At 38.7% G+C, this 16,997-nt stretch overlaps 1 protein-coding gene across 3 annotated transcripts; it reads right to left on the bottom strand.

Moving 5' to 3' along the window:
- Positions 1–580: 580 nt before the first annotated feature.
- KHDC4 (KH domain containing 4, pre-mRNA splicing factor) lies at positions 581–16,819 on the bottom strand. Of its 3 annotated transcripts, none has more exons than XM_082652588.1 (14): positions 16,745–16,819; positions 16,047–16,263; positions 13,092–13,220; positions 12,658–12,737; positions 11,075–11,127; positions 10,660–10,823; positions 9,679–9,890; positions 9,050–9,110; positions 7,509–7,566; positions 7,014–7,267; positions 5,108–5,269; positions 4,082–4,194; positions 2,754–2,845; positions 581–1,826 (listed from the first exon to the last, which is right to left on the bottom strand). In XM_082652588.1, exons 1-14 carry the CDS (start codon positions 16,780–16,782, stop codon positions 1,627–1,629), a joined length of 1,833 nt encoding a protein of 610 aa, XP_082508714.1. In that variant the 5' UTR covers positions 16,783–16,819; the 3' UTR covers positions 581–1,626. The 3 variants fall into 3 exon arrangements, 2 of the variants coding, with proteins under 2 accessions (XP_082508714.1, XP_082508715.1); XR_014296603.1 differs by having other exon boundaries at positions 1,769–1,826; positions 4,082–4,166; XM_082652589.1 differs by having other exon boundaries at positions 1,683–2,845; positions 4,082–4,166.
- Positions 16,820–16,997: the final 178 nt, after the last annotated feature.

Raw genomic sequence — 16,997 nt, 5'->3', positions numbered from 1 at the left:
ACAAATGTAAACGAAAGATATTTAAAAATTAGGGTGTTTTTGGTTTTGTTTTTAACAAATGTATTGATACTACCCTCCGGCAGGAAATGATAATTCAAGAGTTTTCAGGGGTCCTTAAATTAAATACAGCAATAAATGAAGGCACTATCAACTATATTCACCTCTAGGTAGCACACATAAATACCAGAAGGAACTTCACACAGGGAAGTTTTTCTGTTGCAACTTCTGCTCACCCTTCTTCCTTTTTAAGCATGTTTTCCCAAGAATAACTTGTATTTCCTTTAAAAAATATTTCCTTCACTCAGTCCCTTTACAAACCATGTTCAATAAAGGGGGGGCTAGGATATCAAAGTGGAAAACATCTATCACAAAAATCCTTTACATTTTCATTTTGACTTTCAAGGGTTTACTTTGGAAAGTCATAAAACTCTTGGAACTACATGCAAACTTTTGGGTCCACGTATGTATTTTTCTGATGGGGTTATGATATCATTATGCTATGCGTAAAAAAGTTTATGAATTTTAGCATATGGATGGGTTGTAGAAGAAAGAACAGAGAAACCACAAGCAGAATATTTATACATTTATTTATAATGAAATTATGGTCTAAATATTTACAACATATAGGAAACCAGAGGATACGTTTATACAAAGCCAGCCTGCAAAGTATTCAAATGTGCAAAAATGACAGTTCGGTATCTCAAACTACTCCTGGTTCAGCAGACTAGCTCCTTCACTTTCACACATCAATATTTGATACAAAAAAGTTCTTTTGGCAAAACCTGTAATGCCAAGAAAAAGGACAAGTTGCAATTTCAGTCACTAAGTCCACCATTCTATTGCAAGCAGTCAAATCTCTCTATTTTAGCTGCAACCAGTTCTGAGAGAGACAGACCACTGGGTTTCATTTCTGTGATGAGTTCTGACCAGCTTTTGATCAAGTAGTTGCCTCTGACCCAGCTGAAGACAATGAGCTTAGACGGGCAATAAAAACAGCAACGGCTATCTGAGACAAGAATGCCTGAAGGTGCCAGCTTTGGATCATCCCAAAGGAAAAAAAAACCTTCACTATCCCAGGATCCAGCTATATCCAACAGTTTTAAATTAGTAAAACCACATTTTCCAAAACAAAGAATCCAAAAATGAAACAGGGATGAGGAGGTTCTTAGATTTAAGTACTGAAAGGATGGATGGTCTTAAAATCATTTCCCCACTAATAAATAGTAAGGCTTTGTATGTAACCAGTTATTATCAAAATTCACAAAACAGTAGTAAAATACAAATAAAACTTGCTTTACGTCAGAATAGGGGCTATTCATTTGGAAAAGGCTGGACCAGGTAAAGGGTATACTGGAATGACCCTGTTGAACAAGCACATTTCACCAACTGTTAAAAAGCTTCTGAGACAAATTTGTGATTCTAAGTAAATTTTAACAGATGCTATGCCACGGCAGAAATAAGGATGTTTTAAAAAGAATGCAACCCCTTTAAGAAAGGGGACACTCATCTCTGACTTCTGCAAAGGTCCAAGATGGTTCCCAGTACAGGCCCCAGAGTCTTGTTAAATCAAATGCATGCATTATTGCTAAAGAGTCACCAAGGCTCAAAACTCTGCTCCACTGTTGCCTATGGAGCCATCCAGAATGGCATCTGTTGTTTAGCTCGTGGTTGTGATGAAGGGTACTGATATCCCAAACTCCAGCCCTGTGGAAAACTACTTGCATTTTTATGACCTCCGTGTTCCTCCTCTTCGTCAGATGAATCTGCAGCATAAGCCACCAAGCCAAATCCCTTCTCTGTAGTTTTCATCTTCTTGACTGGATAATCTAGAAGAGAGAAAAATAACCCCAACCCCATTCCCCGCCAAGAAAAAAAAAAAAAAAGATAATACCATAAATTCGTTAATTAAAAAAAAGATGTTAATTGTAAGTGGTTAATTGGACACCATTTTGAGGTCACAGGGTCAACGGTCACCCAAAAACGTTGAAGATCACACGAAAAACAGCACCAGCATCAGCAAATGTGAATCCACCAGAACCATGTAAGAAAGCAGAGAAAGAAAAAAGAAACACACACACACACACACAAAAAAAAAAAAAAAAAAAAAGAAAAAAGAAAAAAAAAGGAAAGTTAGCAAGTGAGTCTCTGGAGGCTGATATTTCACCTTTTAAAGAGTTAAAAGAAAAGAAGAAAAGAAAAAAAATGTATTTTCTTCTGTTCATTTTTATTATGACTACAGGCAAAGAACAAAAATAATCCCATTTATGGACCTCTCCAGGATTTAGAGTTCTGGGATACTAAGAAGCAACATTTTTAAAAACAGCCACTGGCTGACCATTCCCAACCAATAAATAGAGTTATAAGGGGAGATGTGGCTCAGCTCCCAACACAAAGAAAAATCTTTAAGTCTGTATCAGATTATCTCCAGGTATTCAAAACAACAAAGGCAACAAAATTTTGAAATGACCTACCAATCATTACTTTTTCCTAGGGTTTTAATGTCACTGATGCTATGTATAAAATATAAGTCGACTGACTCTTTTCTAGACACACGTCGGTTGAAAATAAAAGGCTGTGTAACTATATGCTGTCCTTATAAATAAAAAAAAAAAGTATTCTCATTAGCCAGTAGATTACAGAGGTTGGATTAAACATCTGAATGAGTCACACCTGAATGAACATCAGGTTAGAAAACCAATAGTTTAAGACCAGTCTTAGCCATTCCCTTGCTCCCCCAGCTACACCTTACTCACCATGACTCCCTGTTAAAGTCCCAGACCCATTCCTTTCATCAGATTCTGTTTTTATTCCAGTCACTGGAAAGGCTGGTGGAGGCATCAACTGCCTGTTAAAAGAAAAAGTTAAATAATTTTTCAGACAAATTCAAACAATTTCAACATCTCCAGTAGATAAGAAGTAGAATAACAATATAGTCTGCAGGTAATCTTTCAAGTTCAGTTTAACTATTAACTTCAACCCTTTCCACCTGACTCCCCTACTCTTCAAGCTGTTATCAAGTTGTAAGATTAGGAAATTCCCTGGCAGTCCAGTGGTTAGGACTCCACACTTCCACTGCCAGGGGCCCGGGTTCCATCCCTAGTCAGGGAACTAAGATCCCGCAAGCCGAGCAGTGCGGCCAAAAAAAAAAAAAGTAAGATTGTAAGGATATAATAGAATGAATTATATGAATGAAATAGATACAACAGAGAACTATATTTAATATTATGTAATAACCTATAAGGAAAAAGAATCTGAAAAAAAAAATAGGTATGTAGGTATACACAACTGAATCACTTTGCTGTACACCTGAAAATTAACACAACATTGTAAATCAACTACACTTCAAAAAAAACAAAAAAGTCAAAATAAAGAAGAAAAAAAAATGAGATCTTTCCAATGCAAATTATCTGTCATGACCTGAAAGTAATTGTGTTAACTGTTTGATTTGTATGGATATGCCTTTGTATACTTTCAATTACATGTAAAACATGGTCTGTCCATTAAGGGAATTTGCCGGTCACGTTACATATTTCTAGGCAGTTTATAAAATGATGCACCAAGAATTAAAGTATGATATTCTCACTTAAGAAATGAAAAAAAATAGATATAACAGAATGAATGAATAAGACAGAATGAACTGTTGTGATAAGTCCATCTTATGAAGGCTAACACAATATAGGAAAGGAGAATTCAAGCACTGGATGGCAGGCTGGACTCCCATCCAAGCACCTGCATCAGTGATATTCTATGATTCTAAGTAGCAAAAATGGTGTAACACTTCTTTTACTGTCTGTCCTTAGGAAAGTGTCTAAGACTCAGACAATAAAAGTAAAGGAAGATAGGTGAATAATCAAATACTGAATTATTCAAGGCTGAGTATAACTGCTTCTAAGACTGTGTAAGGGATATCATATTTTCCATTACTGCATCAATTACAACAAACAGGAGCCTGTTTGATCCAAATGATTTCATTCCAGTTTCAGAACATGGAAGCTCATAGCAACAATCATTATGCACATTAATAGTACAAAAAAATGACATCTGAATGTATTCATATATAATTATGTTACAACCAACCTACCTGTCCCTCTCTCGCTCTTTGCCTGAGGAACTTGCCGGCTTCGATCCTGCACCTTCAATCTCATTCTGACCGGAGAAGCCTGTACCTAAATTAGTCATATGAATGGGTCCATGCTATGAGCAGAAAAATACAGTGGCATTAGCAAATCTACAACTGCTGTATTGACTTTAGCTCCTTAATGTAACTGTCAAGTGCTTCATCTTTCTGATAAATTGCAGTAAGCTGCACTACATAGTTCTTTGGCATTTGGAGTGTAACTATAGTTTGAGTAGAGACTGTTATTTTTCTCTGTAGGACTTGGTTAGGGATGTTGTGACTCACTATGCTATGTCTGTGTTTTCAACTACCTATGACTTAACTGGTTTGTATAAATCTAGTTATAAACTACAAAAATGCTCCAAAGTTTGTTTCAAAGAATGCTTCAAGGATTCTGGCAAAAAGGTGCTTCTCCTGATAAAACAAAATTGCACCGAAATTATATATTTTAATAATCTTAAAAAAACTCATTAGTGAATGACTACGTACATGCACAGAATCACTGCATTTCTGGCTATCTTTTTTTAGGGGTGTAGGAATTGGAGAAAGACATCATCCTCTTTTTTAGGAGGGAAAAAGAGAACACTAAGTTGAAAGCCAAGGTTTTAAATACAAACCATATACTGGTAGAATAACAGTTCTTCCCTACACATTTCACTACAAGCTATCAGAGGCTTTCAAGAGTCTGCTGTATAAAGAGGAAGTGCAGAATTCTACAGAACTTCCAGATGCTAGTCATAGGAGACTTCTCTCTAGGCGGAGAGCTTTGTACTCTCTTATCACACTGACCCCAAAGACAAAACCCACCCAAAGGGAATCACTCTTGCTTTAAATTAATCCCCAAGGATAAATACCTAATCTAAGTGGATTCCAGAAAGCAGAAATCCCAGTACTGGGAGGACAGTGGATACAGATGTGAATTTATCTTTCTTTAAAGGGAGAATACAGTAAGATAAGATGAGGAAAGTAAGACAGGATATTTTATTTAACCTGGTATCCAAGAAGTCCAGATTCTCGTTCATCTGGTAGCTCCTCTGTGAATCGCCTCTTCTGTGCCTGAGGTTGACTTGGGAGTGGGGGCGGGGGCGGGGGGCCAGCAGGCAAGGCAGTTTTGACAGGAGCAGCAGGAATAAAAGGCCCACTCATCGGACTCTGGGACCAAAACAAACCAAGGAGGAAAAAAGTGTGAGAATGTCCAACTAACAAGTAACTAAAGGATGATTAAAATATACTTTAATGATCAGTATGTTTCATATGAATCCTTCATCTTCTGGTCCTAAGTTTCCTTCATGTATAATGTGGTAACAGTATCACCTAGTCTTCCTACCTTCATGGTAGGAAAACGTGAAATTGACAAACTCAATAGCGCTTTGAACTCTCAGGAAAAACCTGATGCACATTTTGGCCATTAGGAGCAAACATGATCATTAACAAACAATAGATACTCCAGCCACTTACTTAGTTCAGAAGTTCTCAAACAAGAACATTCTCTTATTTAAAGCCCTTTAATCAATGTGATTAGCTCTTTCTGGATCATAAATGCTGCTAATGCTTGTGGCAAAGGCAACTTCATCTATCACTTCCATGGGTAAGCTGTTATGTCAAGAGCAAGTCTAATGTTTTAAGAGGTTGTTCCCAAAAGGAAAAAATAGATATATTAGAGAAAATAAGCACTTCTAAAATGAAAACTCTCATCAGTAACAGCTAATATTTATTGACTGCTTACTTAACCCTTGCAACTCTTTGAGATATGATCATTATGTCCATTTTGCATATAAGGAAAACCAAAGCCTGGATAGACTAAGTTCTATCCCAAGATCACATAGCTCAAAAATGGGGAAGCATCACGGACCCTGCAAGTCTATCTCTAAACCCCAACTCTCACCCACTTTGTCATACTGCTTCCTAATTACAAAAGGATGTGGCTCAAAGCTGCAGAACTATAGCTATGCCTAAATATAAAAGTCATAAAATAATTATGACTAGGGGACCACAAACAGAAGTGAGTTCAGAAGCCCATTTTTGGTTTCACACTGTACAACCCCCTTCAGTGCTCACAGCCCACTGGTAAGGAGGCTGGGCAATGGTTCGAGGCTGCAATTTACTCTGGCATGGGTACACTATGAGAGGCCCACAGAGGACCCGCCATAAATCCATTACCATGCTTCCATTAGTCTCTCCCCTGCCTTTAAGAAGGACTGCACATAATCTAGATGAGCTGGCTACTGACTTTTTTCCTAAAATTCTAGTTTCTTACCTAGCTTCAGAAATATATACCAGCATTTATAATCCTTGAGTTTGGAAAGTACATTATCTCTTGGCCTAGGAATACTTGTATATGGTATAATATTTCTTCTAAGATTAGTAAATCAGTTCCAATCATTTAGATGAGTGCAGTACGCCAGCCTTTCTCCATGAGAACTTTCCTAACACTGCAAGGCCAGGGACAGGCAAACTATGGTTCTGGCCTACCTATTTTTGTAAATCAAGTTTTACTGGAGCCCAGCCATGCTCATTCATTTGGTATTGTCTGCGGCAGCTTTTGCACTACAGCAACAAGAGTGCAGTAGTTATGACAGAGACTGTATGGCCCACAAAGCCTAAAATATTTACCATCCAGCCCTTCATAGAAAGCTTGGCATCTCTTGCTCTAAAGTTGTATTTGGTGGCAAGAGTTATGAAACTGACTGCAAACTTTAGGATGAATACACACATGTACACACTACTCCAAAGTATTCAGGTAGTTTGGTGGTAGGAACACAGGAAAAAGACAATAGGTAAAAAAAATACGTCACATTCCATATTACTTCTAAATAATACCACCAGCTTTTCACCCGTTCCCTGCCCCAATTTTTCCTAATTCAATGGTCTAATGTATCATATCCTGGCATCCTACCTGTCCAGTGCTAGCTGGAGGCTGCACTTGTGTTATCGGGTATTGTGTTGGCACAGGTGGAACTCCAGTAGGTAATGCTGGCAAGACTCCAGGTGCCAAAGAAACAGCTGGTGGCACTATGCTTGGTACTCCGTAGGGAGGTTGAACTGGCTGCTGAGGAGGGGGAACAACAGGGTAACCAGACTGATAGCCATTGGATGGATAATATGGTGGCTGAGGAGGGACACTACTTATAGCAGAGGGTTGTGTATAGCCTGAGGGGGAAGAAAAAAAGTGTTTAATCAGCTGCAGCAGAATGAGACATTTTCGCTGAATATTAAACTTAATCTCTAGGGAAGAAAACTACTGAGGCACAAATGGCTTTCCAAATTACCCTAAGTTAAAGGGAACATTATTAGTGCCCTGGCACAGTTAATCTAGCCTCAAGTATCATATTTTATACATCAATATCACTAGCAAAATATTTTTTAGTTGAACACTTCAAGACATACACACCTGGTAAAGGTACAGCAGTATTAATCTGATTCACAAATCTAGAGTATTCAGCATGAACCTGAAAGTGAAGGGAAAACAAATCAATATGGAACAGCCCCAATTCACTGAGTATGTATAAGGATATATAATTCTAAGATCAAAGCAATTAGGAATTAAAACATTTCCACTGTTTCAATCAAATTTAGACTTGTTTAATCTAAATTTTAATAAGGCACACCTATAAATTATTAGGCCAGGTTTTGGGAACCAGGGGCATGGACATCAGGAGCATCCTGACTCCCCCCCTCCCACAAACTGACCCAATTCTGGGGTACAAAATCATTCAGAGAGCCACAGAAATTAAGCAGTCAGGAAATTTCTAAGTTGTCTGTATAACTGTAGAGAAGTCGTTCATTCTTTTATTTACTGGGTAATTTGCCCTCAAGGAGCTCATGGTTTAATGAAGGTTTAGTACTTCCCCTGTCCAGTTCTTTATTATAAGCATCTAAGTCCAACTTCAAGTGGCAACAAAGAAAAAGAAGGGGAATGGTCGAGGAAGTTATATGGTACAAGGGTGGTAAATCAGGTTACCCCACAAAAGCAAAGAAAACAATAGCTTCTTCCCAAAAAGCTTAACACCAAATAACACAAGGTTGAACATATTCAACCACCAAACCTGATTTCCTTTAGGTGCTATAAAAACAGCCCTGTGGTTTAACTTCTGGTTATTTGATTATAGAATAAAAAGAATGGATAATTAAACCAATTATCCCAAAGGCATTGCTAATTGGTTTTAAATTATTATAGCTCCACCCTTAATTTAGCTAAAGCTACTATTAAGTTTGGAATGTGCATCATAAACAACTTGACCGGGATTAATAGTAGTATTTAAATAACTGACAACAATGAGATTTTATGACTCTATATACTAGAAATTTCATACTGAAATAGCTCCTGAAGAAGAAATGCAAGCCAACTGTGACCCTGGCTAGGGGAGTTTGACTTCTTTATAGAGAATATTAGTTGCCAGAATAATGTAGACGTTTGGATAGTGTTGTTCCCAACCACCACCAAATTCTTGTCTGCCCAGAACCTTGGAATATGACCTCAATTGGAAACAAGGTTTTGCAGATGGAGATCATTAAGATGCAGTCACACTGGATTAGGGTGGGCCCTAAAACCAATGACGGTTATCCTTGCAAGAAGAGATAGACACAGAGATACAGGGAAGAAGGCCAGGTGAAGATGGAGGCAGAGTTATGCTGACACAAGGCTAAGAATGCCAAGGACTGCAGGTAATCGTAAGAGGCTAGCAGAGAGGAATGGGATGGATTCTCCCTCAGAGCATTCGGAAGGAACCATCCTGCCCACACCTTGATTTTGGACTTCTGGCTTCCTGAACCACGAGAGAATAAACGTCTGTTGTTTTAAGTCACCCAGTTTGTGGTAATTTGATATGGCAGGCCTAAGAAACTAATACAGGTAGAAAAATAGCTAAGACACACAGTCCAAAATGGCAGTAGATCTCCTAGATGAGTTTCAGACAGATAAATACAACTCACTGTTTGCAAGAGATTCTCACATAGCTTCTTGGCAGCAGCCAGGCCTTCTGGTTTGGGATGACTGCAAAGACATAAGAACCAAGAAATTTGAAGGGGAGAAAAAGAAAAGATACAGAATTCTGCTTCCACTTTGTATGCTCTTTTATAAATGTAATATATTCAATATAGCGCAAATCTAAGTTTCTGAAAATCACGAAATAGGAACACAAAAATTAAGTCATTTAAACCCTTCAAGATATACCTAATATCGTTACCCAAATGTTATTGGTCTCCTTCTCTGAGTTATGGTACTTCTTGATACAAAGAAAAGATATTTGAAGGTCATTAAAATTACTATAAGATGTATTAATACTCTCATAGGTTTAAATGAAAGTTATTTTAGGCTTATCACAGCTCATTTTATGATCACAGACCCTTATAAAACCCAAGGATTTGAATATTAAAAAAACCAACTCCACCTCTTAATTCAGTTTTTATTAACTAATTACAAAGTGATTACTGCTATATTTACTTAAGTTTCTTATGTTATTACTTATTAAGCCCATTTTCTCTTGCTCCTTTTGAATCATTCCTGCCTGTACTGATCAGCTGACAAGTATCCAAATATCTTCAGCCCCATCCATCCATACCTGATGTAAATGTACATAGGTTCAAAAGCTTCTCGGCCAGATGCTGGCTCAATGCAGCCTGAACCTTTCCCTCGCAGGAAGACTTTGGCACCCGTTTCAATCTGAATGTGCTGCAAATAGGAGCAGCCTGGACCTTCCACTTTCTCCTTGACGTTAAAAGTGGGCACAGCATGTTCTAGACCCACGAATAATTTATCTTGAACATAATGCATCTGTAGAAGAATAGAATACCTCAAATTAAACAGAGAATACATAATTAAAACCTAATCTTGAAAATTATTATGCAAAATACTTTAATCCTCCAGATACTTTCAATCACTTCCAGGATAAACACCCCCCTATAATTTCTACCATGAGCCTAAAAAATAAACCCTATCAAGTAGCTTAATTTAAATGCAAACTACATATTCCACGGATATTCCTACAACATTAACACCTAACTCTGTTCAGTGAAATCTATTTAAGAGGTGAAAACCCAAGATTCAATACTGAGTAAGCATACCGATTTACCCCAACTGATGTAAGTTAACAAGAAACAGCAAAGACAGTCTACTGTAAAACTGGACTAAAATGTTGGGTAGTACAGTCAGCCCTGGGATGTTCTCCAATAAGGGCTGCTCTCTCCAACCCTTTTTTTCTAGGAGGATTGTATCAGCAGAGTCTTGCTTCATCAGACTCAGCCTTCTTAGTCCTCCACTTGCCATCAAGTTTACAAATTTAAATCAAACCACTAACTTCAAAATGTACAGCGTGTGTACTCTTTGATCTATCAATCCCTTTTCTAGAATGTGTCAGTATAAAGAGATGTGTGTTCAGAAGTTCACTACCCCTCAGAAACCTGAATGGTCCATTAATAGGATATCAACGGTGGTAACTTTCAGATTGGAATTTCAGGTTTTTCTTCATACTTTCTGTAGTATTTGGCATGTATCATTTTTACAGAAATGATAACGCTGTTAATGATCTCTCCACAAAACATACCCCTGACTGGAAGGGAGGCTTCTGGCTAACAGCTGGAGACAGCTGTGCAATGGGCGCTGGCTGGTGATAGACAGTGACTGTTGCACCGTTAAAAGTTGGACTTGTCCCTGTTGCAGCTTTGACCACCCCATTGGTAATAATTTCTTTGATTCGGTTTACAGCTCCTAGGGAAAAACACAGATAGTAAGATACTATACTAAAGAAATGAACGAACTGACTAGTATCCAATGGTAAACACAGGCCAATGCTCAACTACACATGTTTTAATCCGTTTTATAGATTCCCCAAGCACATTCATGACTAGTTCATAAAGAAGAGTTAGAACAGCCATCAGGAACAAATAGTTTGCCAACTTATTACATATAATACTTTGCCCTTAACAAAAAACAGTAGGTGAGCCAAAAACATTACTTACTGTCCACTAATTCCCGTGTCTGGCCCTGAACATGAAGATATAATGGACGATCCCTATAAAGAGAAATATAAAATGATGATCCCAAACTGGTCACAAACAAAGGAGCCAAATGGGTCACCAAATCTAATTTGTAATGTTTCACAAAGTTTCCAAGTAAGTAAAAGAGACTATATACACGAAAATGGCTGTTGCTAGTTAATTTCTAAGAACATGGTTTTACAGCTGGGGAATGAATAAACTTTGTTGGTTGCTTAAAGTTAATGGGCCCACACAGGGATCAAATATGCTCTTATGGGCTCATGAACATTAGCCTCCAGTCAACTGGATAACCCAATGTTTGAGAAGACAATTCTTTTTTGTTGGCTGTCTAATAAGTTACAGACAAACGCGCTCTTGGCTATCCAAACTAATGAGACAAGAGTGATGGTGGCATATAGATACATTTCTTTAAAAGCTCGCACCCGGGACTTCCCTGATGGCACAGTGGTTAAGAATATGCCTGCCAATGCAGGGGACATAGGTTCGAGCCCTGGTCCAGGAAGATCTCACATGCCACAGAGCAACTAAGCCCATGCACCACTGAGCCTGTGTTCTAGAGCCCGCGAGCCACAACTACTGAGCCCGCGTGCCACAACTACTGAGGCCTGTGCGCCTAGAGCCCGTGCTCCGCAACAAAAGAAGCCACCACAATGAGAAGCCCATGCACCACAATGAAGAGTAGCCCCCCGCTCACCGCAACTAGAGAAAGCCCATGCGCAGCAACAAAGACCCAACACAGCCAATCAATCAATCAATTTATAAAATAAATAAATAAAATTAAAATAAAGGCCCACACCCAACTGAGAAGACTCTTTAGATTCTAAACATAAAGTGGCTTAGATTCAGATTGTGATTATAATAACGAAGAAAGTGATCACTAACCATAGAGTTAATAAAAAGCAGTAGGTAAAATATAACCGTGTTTAAAGACAAAAAAGTTCAAAACAGCAACCCTCCATATGCAAAGTTAAAATATAGTCTTGTTTGGGGTGGGGAGCAAATTTTGCCTCCTAATTATATTTAGTTTAAACCAATGTGAAAAATGTTGCACTGCCTGAATACCTGCCCTCAAAAACTGAATAATGGAAGTAACGAAACTAAACTGAGATGAAACCTTTACATGGATAACCTACAACGTATAGTCATCATAGAGGCAATAAGGAATTTGATAAAAGGATTTTTCTAAAAGGGAGATTATGGCAAAGTAGGAACCCATTTGTTGGGGGAAATATTTCCATAGGGAAAAAGTTTAGAAACGTATACATTAAACGTTAACAATTATTATCTTCTTTTACACTTTACTGTAACTTATTTCCTCCAATAAAACCATTAATTGTGAAGTAAAAAACCAAAGAGCAAGAGGAAAGAAAATAGCTGCTAACACTTAACATCTGTTTGAGACGTCCCAAATTTTGCTATAAAGCATGTGTGTGTGTACAGCTACTAACCAAACATATACACATATTCCCTACGAATGAAAAATATGAAGCTAATGTGAGTCCTACGTCCAACCTTTCCCCAAAGTACAGGATATGCATACACACCCTGGTCCTACTTTGGCCTTCTCCTCAGTTGTCATGAACCTCCCTCGAGTTGACACTGCAGCCCCACTAAGTCGGCTGATCTAAAAAGGAAACATTCTATTAAAAAGATGATGTGGCAACTGAGTTCAATGACAGGTAGCAGGATAGATTTTCCCCATTAATTCACTCCACCAATAGGCAGGAATAAGTTCTCTCCTATTATCTGAAACTTTGATTCCATTGTTTTGTACTCAAACTAACTCAAGGAATTCACCCATATCTGTTTCCTTAACTTCACTAAGAAGTTCTTCCACAGTTAAACCCAATCCTGACTTCGCAGACGACGACCCAAATCCACTAATAAAAATCTGACTCCTGTTTGTGTTTAAAGGCCTTGTTTTCCCGAAACTACATCCACCCACCACCTTCCCCAAAGAGGCCCGACATCTCCACACCTCATCTTGAGTCTGTCCTCGGGTCAGCAAGTTCCTACACGTGAGAGGCACATCATTGATCTCCACTTCAGCCACCACCAGGTCATCCTTGCTTTTATTACTAGTTAGGCCTTTGCCAGGGGCTTGAAGCTACAAAAAGAGAAATTAGATTAAAAAGTTTATATGATGAAATAAATATCTCTTTGTTGTCCAATTTGAAACTACCCTTGCCCAAGTGCCATCACCTCCTTACTGTTCCCTTGCCTGCCTGCAAACACACCTGGAAATACTCCTTGGTCATTCTTCATAAATGAAATAAAAAGCAAACAAAACCTCACAAAAATAACATCAAGTACAGTCAATTTACTTGAAGGCCATCATCAGATTTCTCTGTAACCTTGGCCGTGTGTGCATTTGTATGACCATGTAATTACAGAAACGTTATGGAATAGAAGCTGCAATCTCCAAAAGGAAAATTAAAGGGCCAAGTTATGATGCTTTACTGCTCAGTTAGATAGCTACACATGTAGTAAAATATAGGGTAGGGTAGAGTCCATGCACAACATGAGTCCAACAACTCATACACCTCATTTGTATAATGGGAAGTTGCCTTTGTGCCAACGGTAGAGTCACAACACAACAAATTCAACTAATTCCATCCTTACAGTGACCTCAAATTGTATCTAATTCACATCCCTTTACTCTCTATTAAGGAAGAACAGAAGAGAATGAATGAAAAGCCGAGTAAGATCCTAAAACCTGATCTGTTTTCTCTCACTTTAAACTACAGACAAATCCACAATATTGTAAGTCAACTATGCTTCAATAAAAAATAATAAAATGGGAAAAAAAATGCTGTACAGCAGAAATTAGCACAACATTGTAAATCAACTATACTTCAATTAAAAAAAAAAGAAAAAAAAAAGAAAAAGAAACTACAGGGAATCCCCTGGTGGTCCAGTGATTAGGACTCCGTGCTCTCACTGGTGAGGGCCCGGGTTCAATCCCTGGTTGGGGAACTAAGATCCCACAAGCTGTGCAGCACAGCCAAAAAAATAATAATAAAATAAACTATAGGCAACTCCAGATAGCTGGATCTGAGTGTTATCTGAAAAAATTTTAACCTCAAGATGGCCCTCCCCAACCTTTAGTTACCCTGGACAGCACAAGGAAGGTAAAATACAGATTATTTATTTGTTCATTAGGTACATTTTCTAAATGTGGAGGCAAACTAAACAAACTCAACAATATCTCTTTTCATTTGTTTAGCCCCTTTCAGAATGCATTTACACATCTTATCTCACTGAATCCTTATGGCCACCTTTAAAGGTACATATCAGTGTTGTCCAACAGAACTTTCTGTTTTCTACTTGCCAGTCTGATATGGGCGCCACTACCCACATGTCTATCGAGCACTTGAAATGTGGCTAACGTGACCAAGGAACTAAATCTTAAAATTTACAACCAGTAACTGGGGATTCTGGGTTTCAAACCTAGGAATTCTGATTCTAAATCCAATATTTATGCACCATGCTACCTCCTGTTGAGTTCAATTACCATTTTAGAGATTACTTTTTAGAGAAAAAGTGAGTCTAAATGATTAACATCTGTATTAAGAATTTTAACATTCAAGTATCCATTCTGTCAGTGTGCTTTTAGTATTTCCTTCTAGACCTTAGAAAGAGAAAACTGACTCACACGATCTTTTCAAACCATAAAAATACAATGAATAACAAACTTCCAATTCACTAAAAGTTTTCACCAAATCCACAGAACTTGAACATTAAAGCATCCAGACAGGTGCCTACTGATAAACGATGTTGATGTTATCTACTGATAAACTGGAAGGCCGACGAATTGCATTTTCTTTCTTTTTTTCCCCCAGCTTTACTGAGGTACAACTGACAAAAATATACGTTTAAAGTGTACAACTTTATGTCTTGATATATGTATACAATGTGAAATAATCACCACAAACATACTAATTAACATATCCATCACTTCACATGAATTGCATTTTCAAACACAGAACTCATCTCTTCCCAGGTACCATGGAAGGCAATTTTAATTTAAGCCAAAATAATTTTTTTCAAAGTATAACTACAGTGGAATGGGCTGTCTTGGAACACACTTAATTCTCCAACTCCAGAGGCTTTCAAACAAAAGCTAAACACCCAACTCTCCAAGGTGACTCTGAAGTCAGACATCTGTGCCTACCATTTACAGATCTAGGACAGTTACTTTCTATTCATGAGCCTAATTTTCCTTATCTATAAAGTGGTGACGATACTGCATTCCATAAAATTGTTGTAAGGATTTTTTAAGCGCAAAGCATGCATTCTAGCAATACAAATGGAACTGTACTATTTATCCTGCAGGAAGATTCTTGCATTCTATGGCAAGGTAAATTAAAGGCTTCAAAGTTCAGATCCATTCTAGTTGTAAGATTCTAATAATAACAGGGATTTTATAAAATGACCAAATAATTTCCTCAATTTGTACGAAAACAGCAAAACAACCCGTATATAAATTACTCATTTTTAGTTTATGTTTAACGGCGCTTTAGTTAGGCAGTTAGGCAGTCATTAGAAATTTGAATCTACAGCTTCTAATTAGACGTGACATTTTAAAGCTCACATGATTTACCTGAATTTCTCTTTTGACTTCAGGGAAAATGTGCATGTTATCAAAAAACATATCACATCATTGCTTTAGATGAATATACAGAACTTAAGCTGAACTACGTGAACATAGACAAAACAAGCTTTTTGGTCCATAAATGTAATCAGCCCAATCAAAACTGTCTCCTAAAAACAAATAACAAGATATCATCAAATATGTTCCAAAACTAAGTACTCTTTAAATTACTGTATCGCTGTTTTCCCCTTCCATAAATGCAAATTATTGAGAATTACAAGATTACAAAATAACCCCCATTAAAATTGCAATTAGCAGAATCCCCTCAACTTCAAATACCTTCTCAGCAGCATTCTGAGTTGGTTTCAGCTTTCCTTTGGCCATAAGCATGGCATTGATCTTGGCAGCCACAGCAGCAGCAGCATCCAAGGCTCCAGAGGGAGCAGCGGTGGAGCCCCCAGGGCTTCCCCCACCGCTGGTAACCTCCCCACCTGGGGTCGCTGGTGGCAGAAAGAGAAGGGGGGCTGGAGCTGGTTGGTCCCATTTGCTGCGGCGCCTACGGAAGTAAAAGGAAAATACTGGGCTCCACCAAAGCTTTCATTTATATTTTTCTCCCCTTACTACGCCTTAGCATCCCATTTTCCCTCTATCATGTTCCCTCTGCAACTTCGAATCTCCTGTAGGAGCTGAAATTACCATCTCTCCTTAAATAGAAAACTATTACAACATTTTCCCAGGGTCTCCTTCCTTTCTATTCCGTCGCCCTCATGAAAAGATTCCACTCTGTCCTATACGCCCTCGTTTTCGCCTTCCCCTTGTCTAGTCCTTTCCGAAGTCCGTGCTTTCCTCCTCTCTCTGATCCCCGCTGGCCTTTTTCAGGGGCTCCGGGCCTGCTCACCACCCTTCTCAAGAGTCCGGCCCTCCAATATGTACACTTCCCAACTAAGCGCCCCTCCACCCATACGCTGCTTCCCATGATCCCTCCGCCTCTCCTACGCCCCATGCTCGCTGCGATGCCCTCTCCCGCGGAGCTTTACCCGCCGGCTCCAGGATGTGTCGCGCTCCCCGCGGACATGGCGACCGGCTCTGATCAACCACCCGCCAACTACTCCGCTACCACCTTCCCGTCACTTCCGCCCCAACGACCTTACGTAAAACCTCTTCCGGTCGTGAGGAAAAGCGGTTCCGGTGTAAACGTCTATTCCGATTGGACTCTCGTTGATTTCGAGGCGTCTGGCGTTCTGTGAGACAGGGTGTGACCTTCCGGCTTGCGCCTTGCCCTTGCAAAAG

Source organism: Grampus griseus (assembly GCF_964374135.1).
Source record: "Grampus griseus genome assembly, chromosome: 1".
In the NCBI taxonomy this organism is placed as follows: domain Eukaryota; kingdom Metazoa; phylum Chordata; class Mammalia; order Artiodactyla; family Delphinidae; genus Grampus; species Grampus griseus.
The sequence above is the reverse complement of the archived record's forward strand: the minus strand, read 5'-3'. Positions and strand labels throughout refer to the sequence as shown.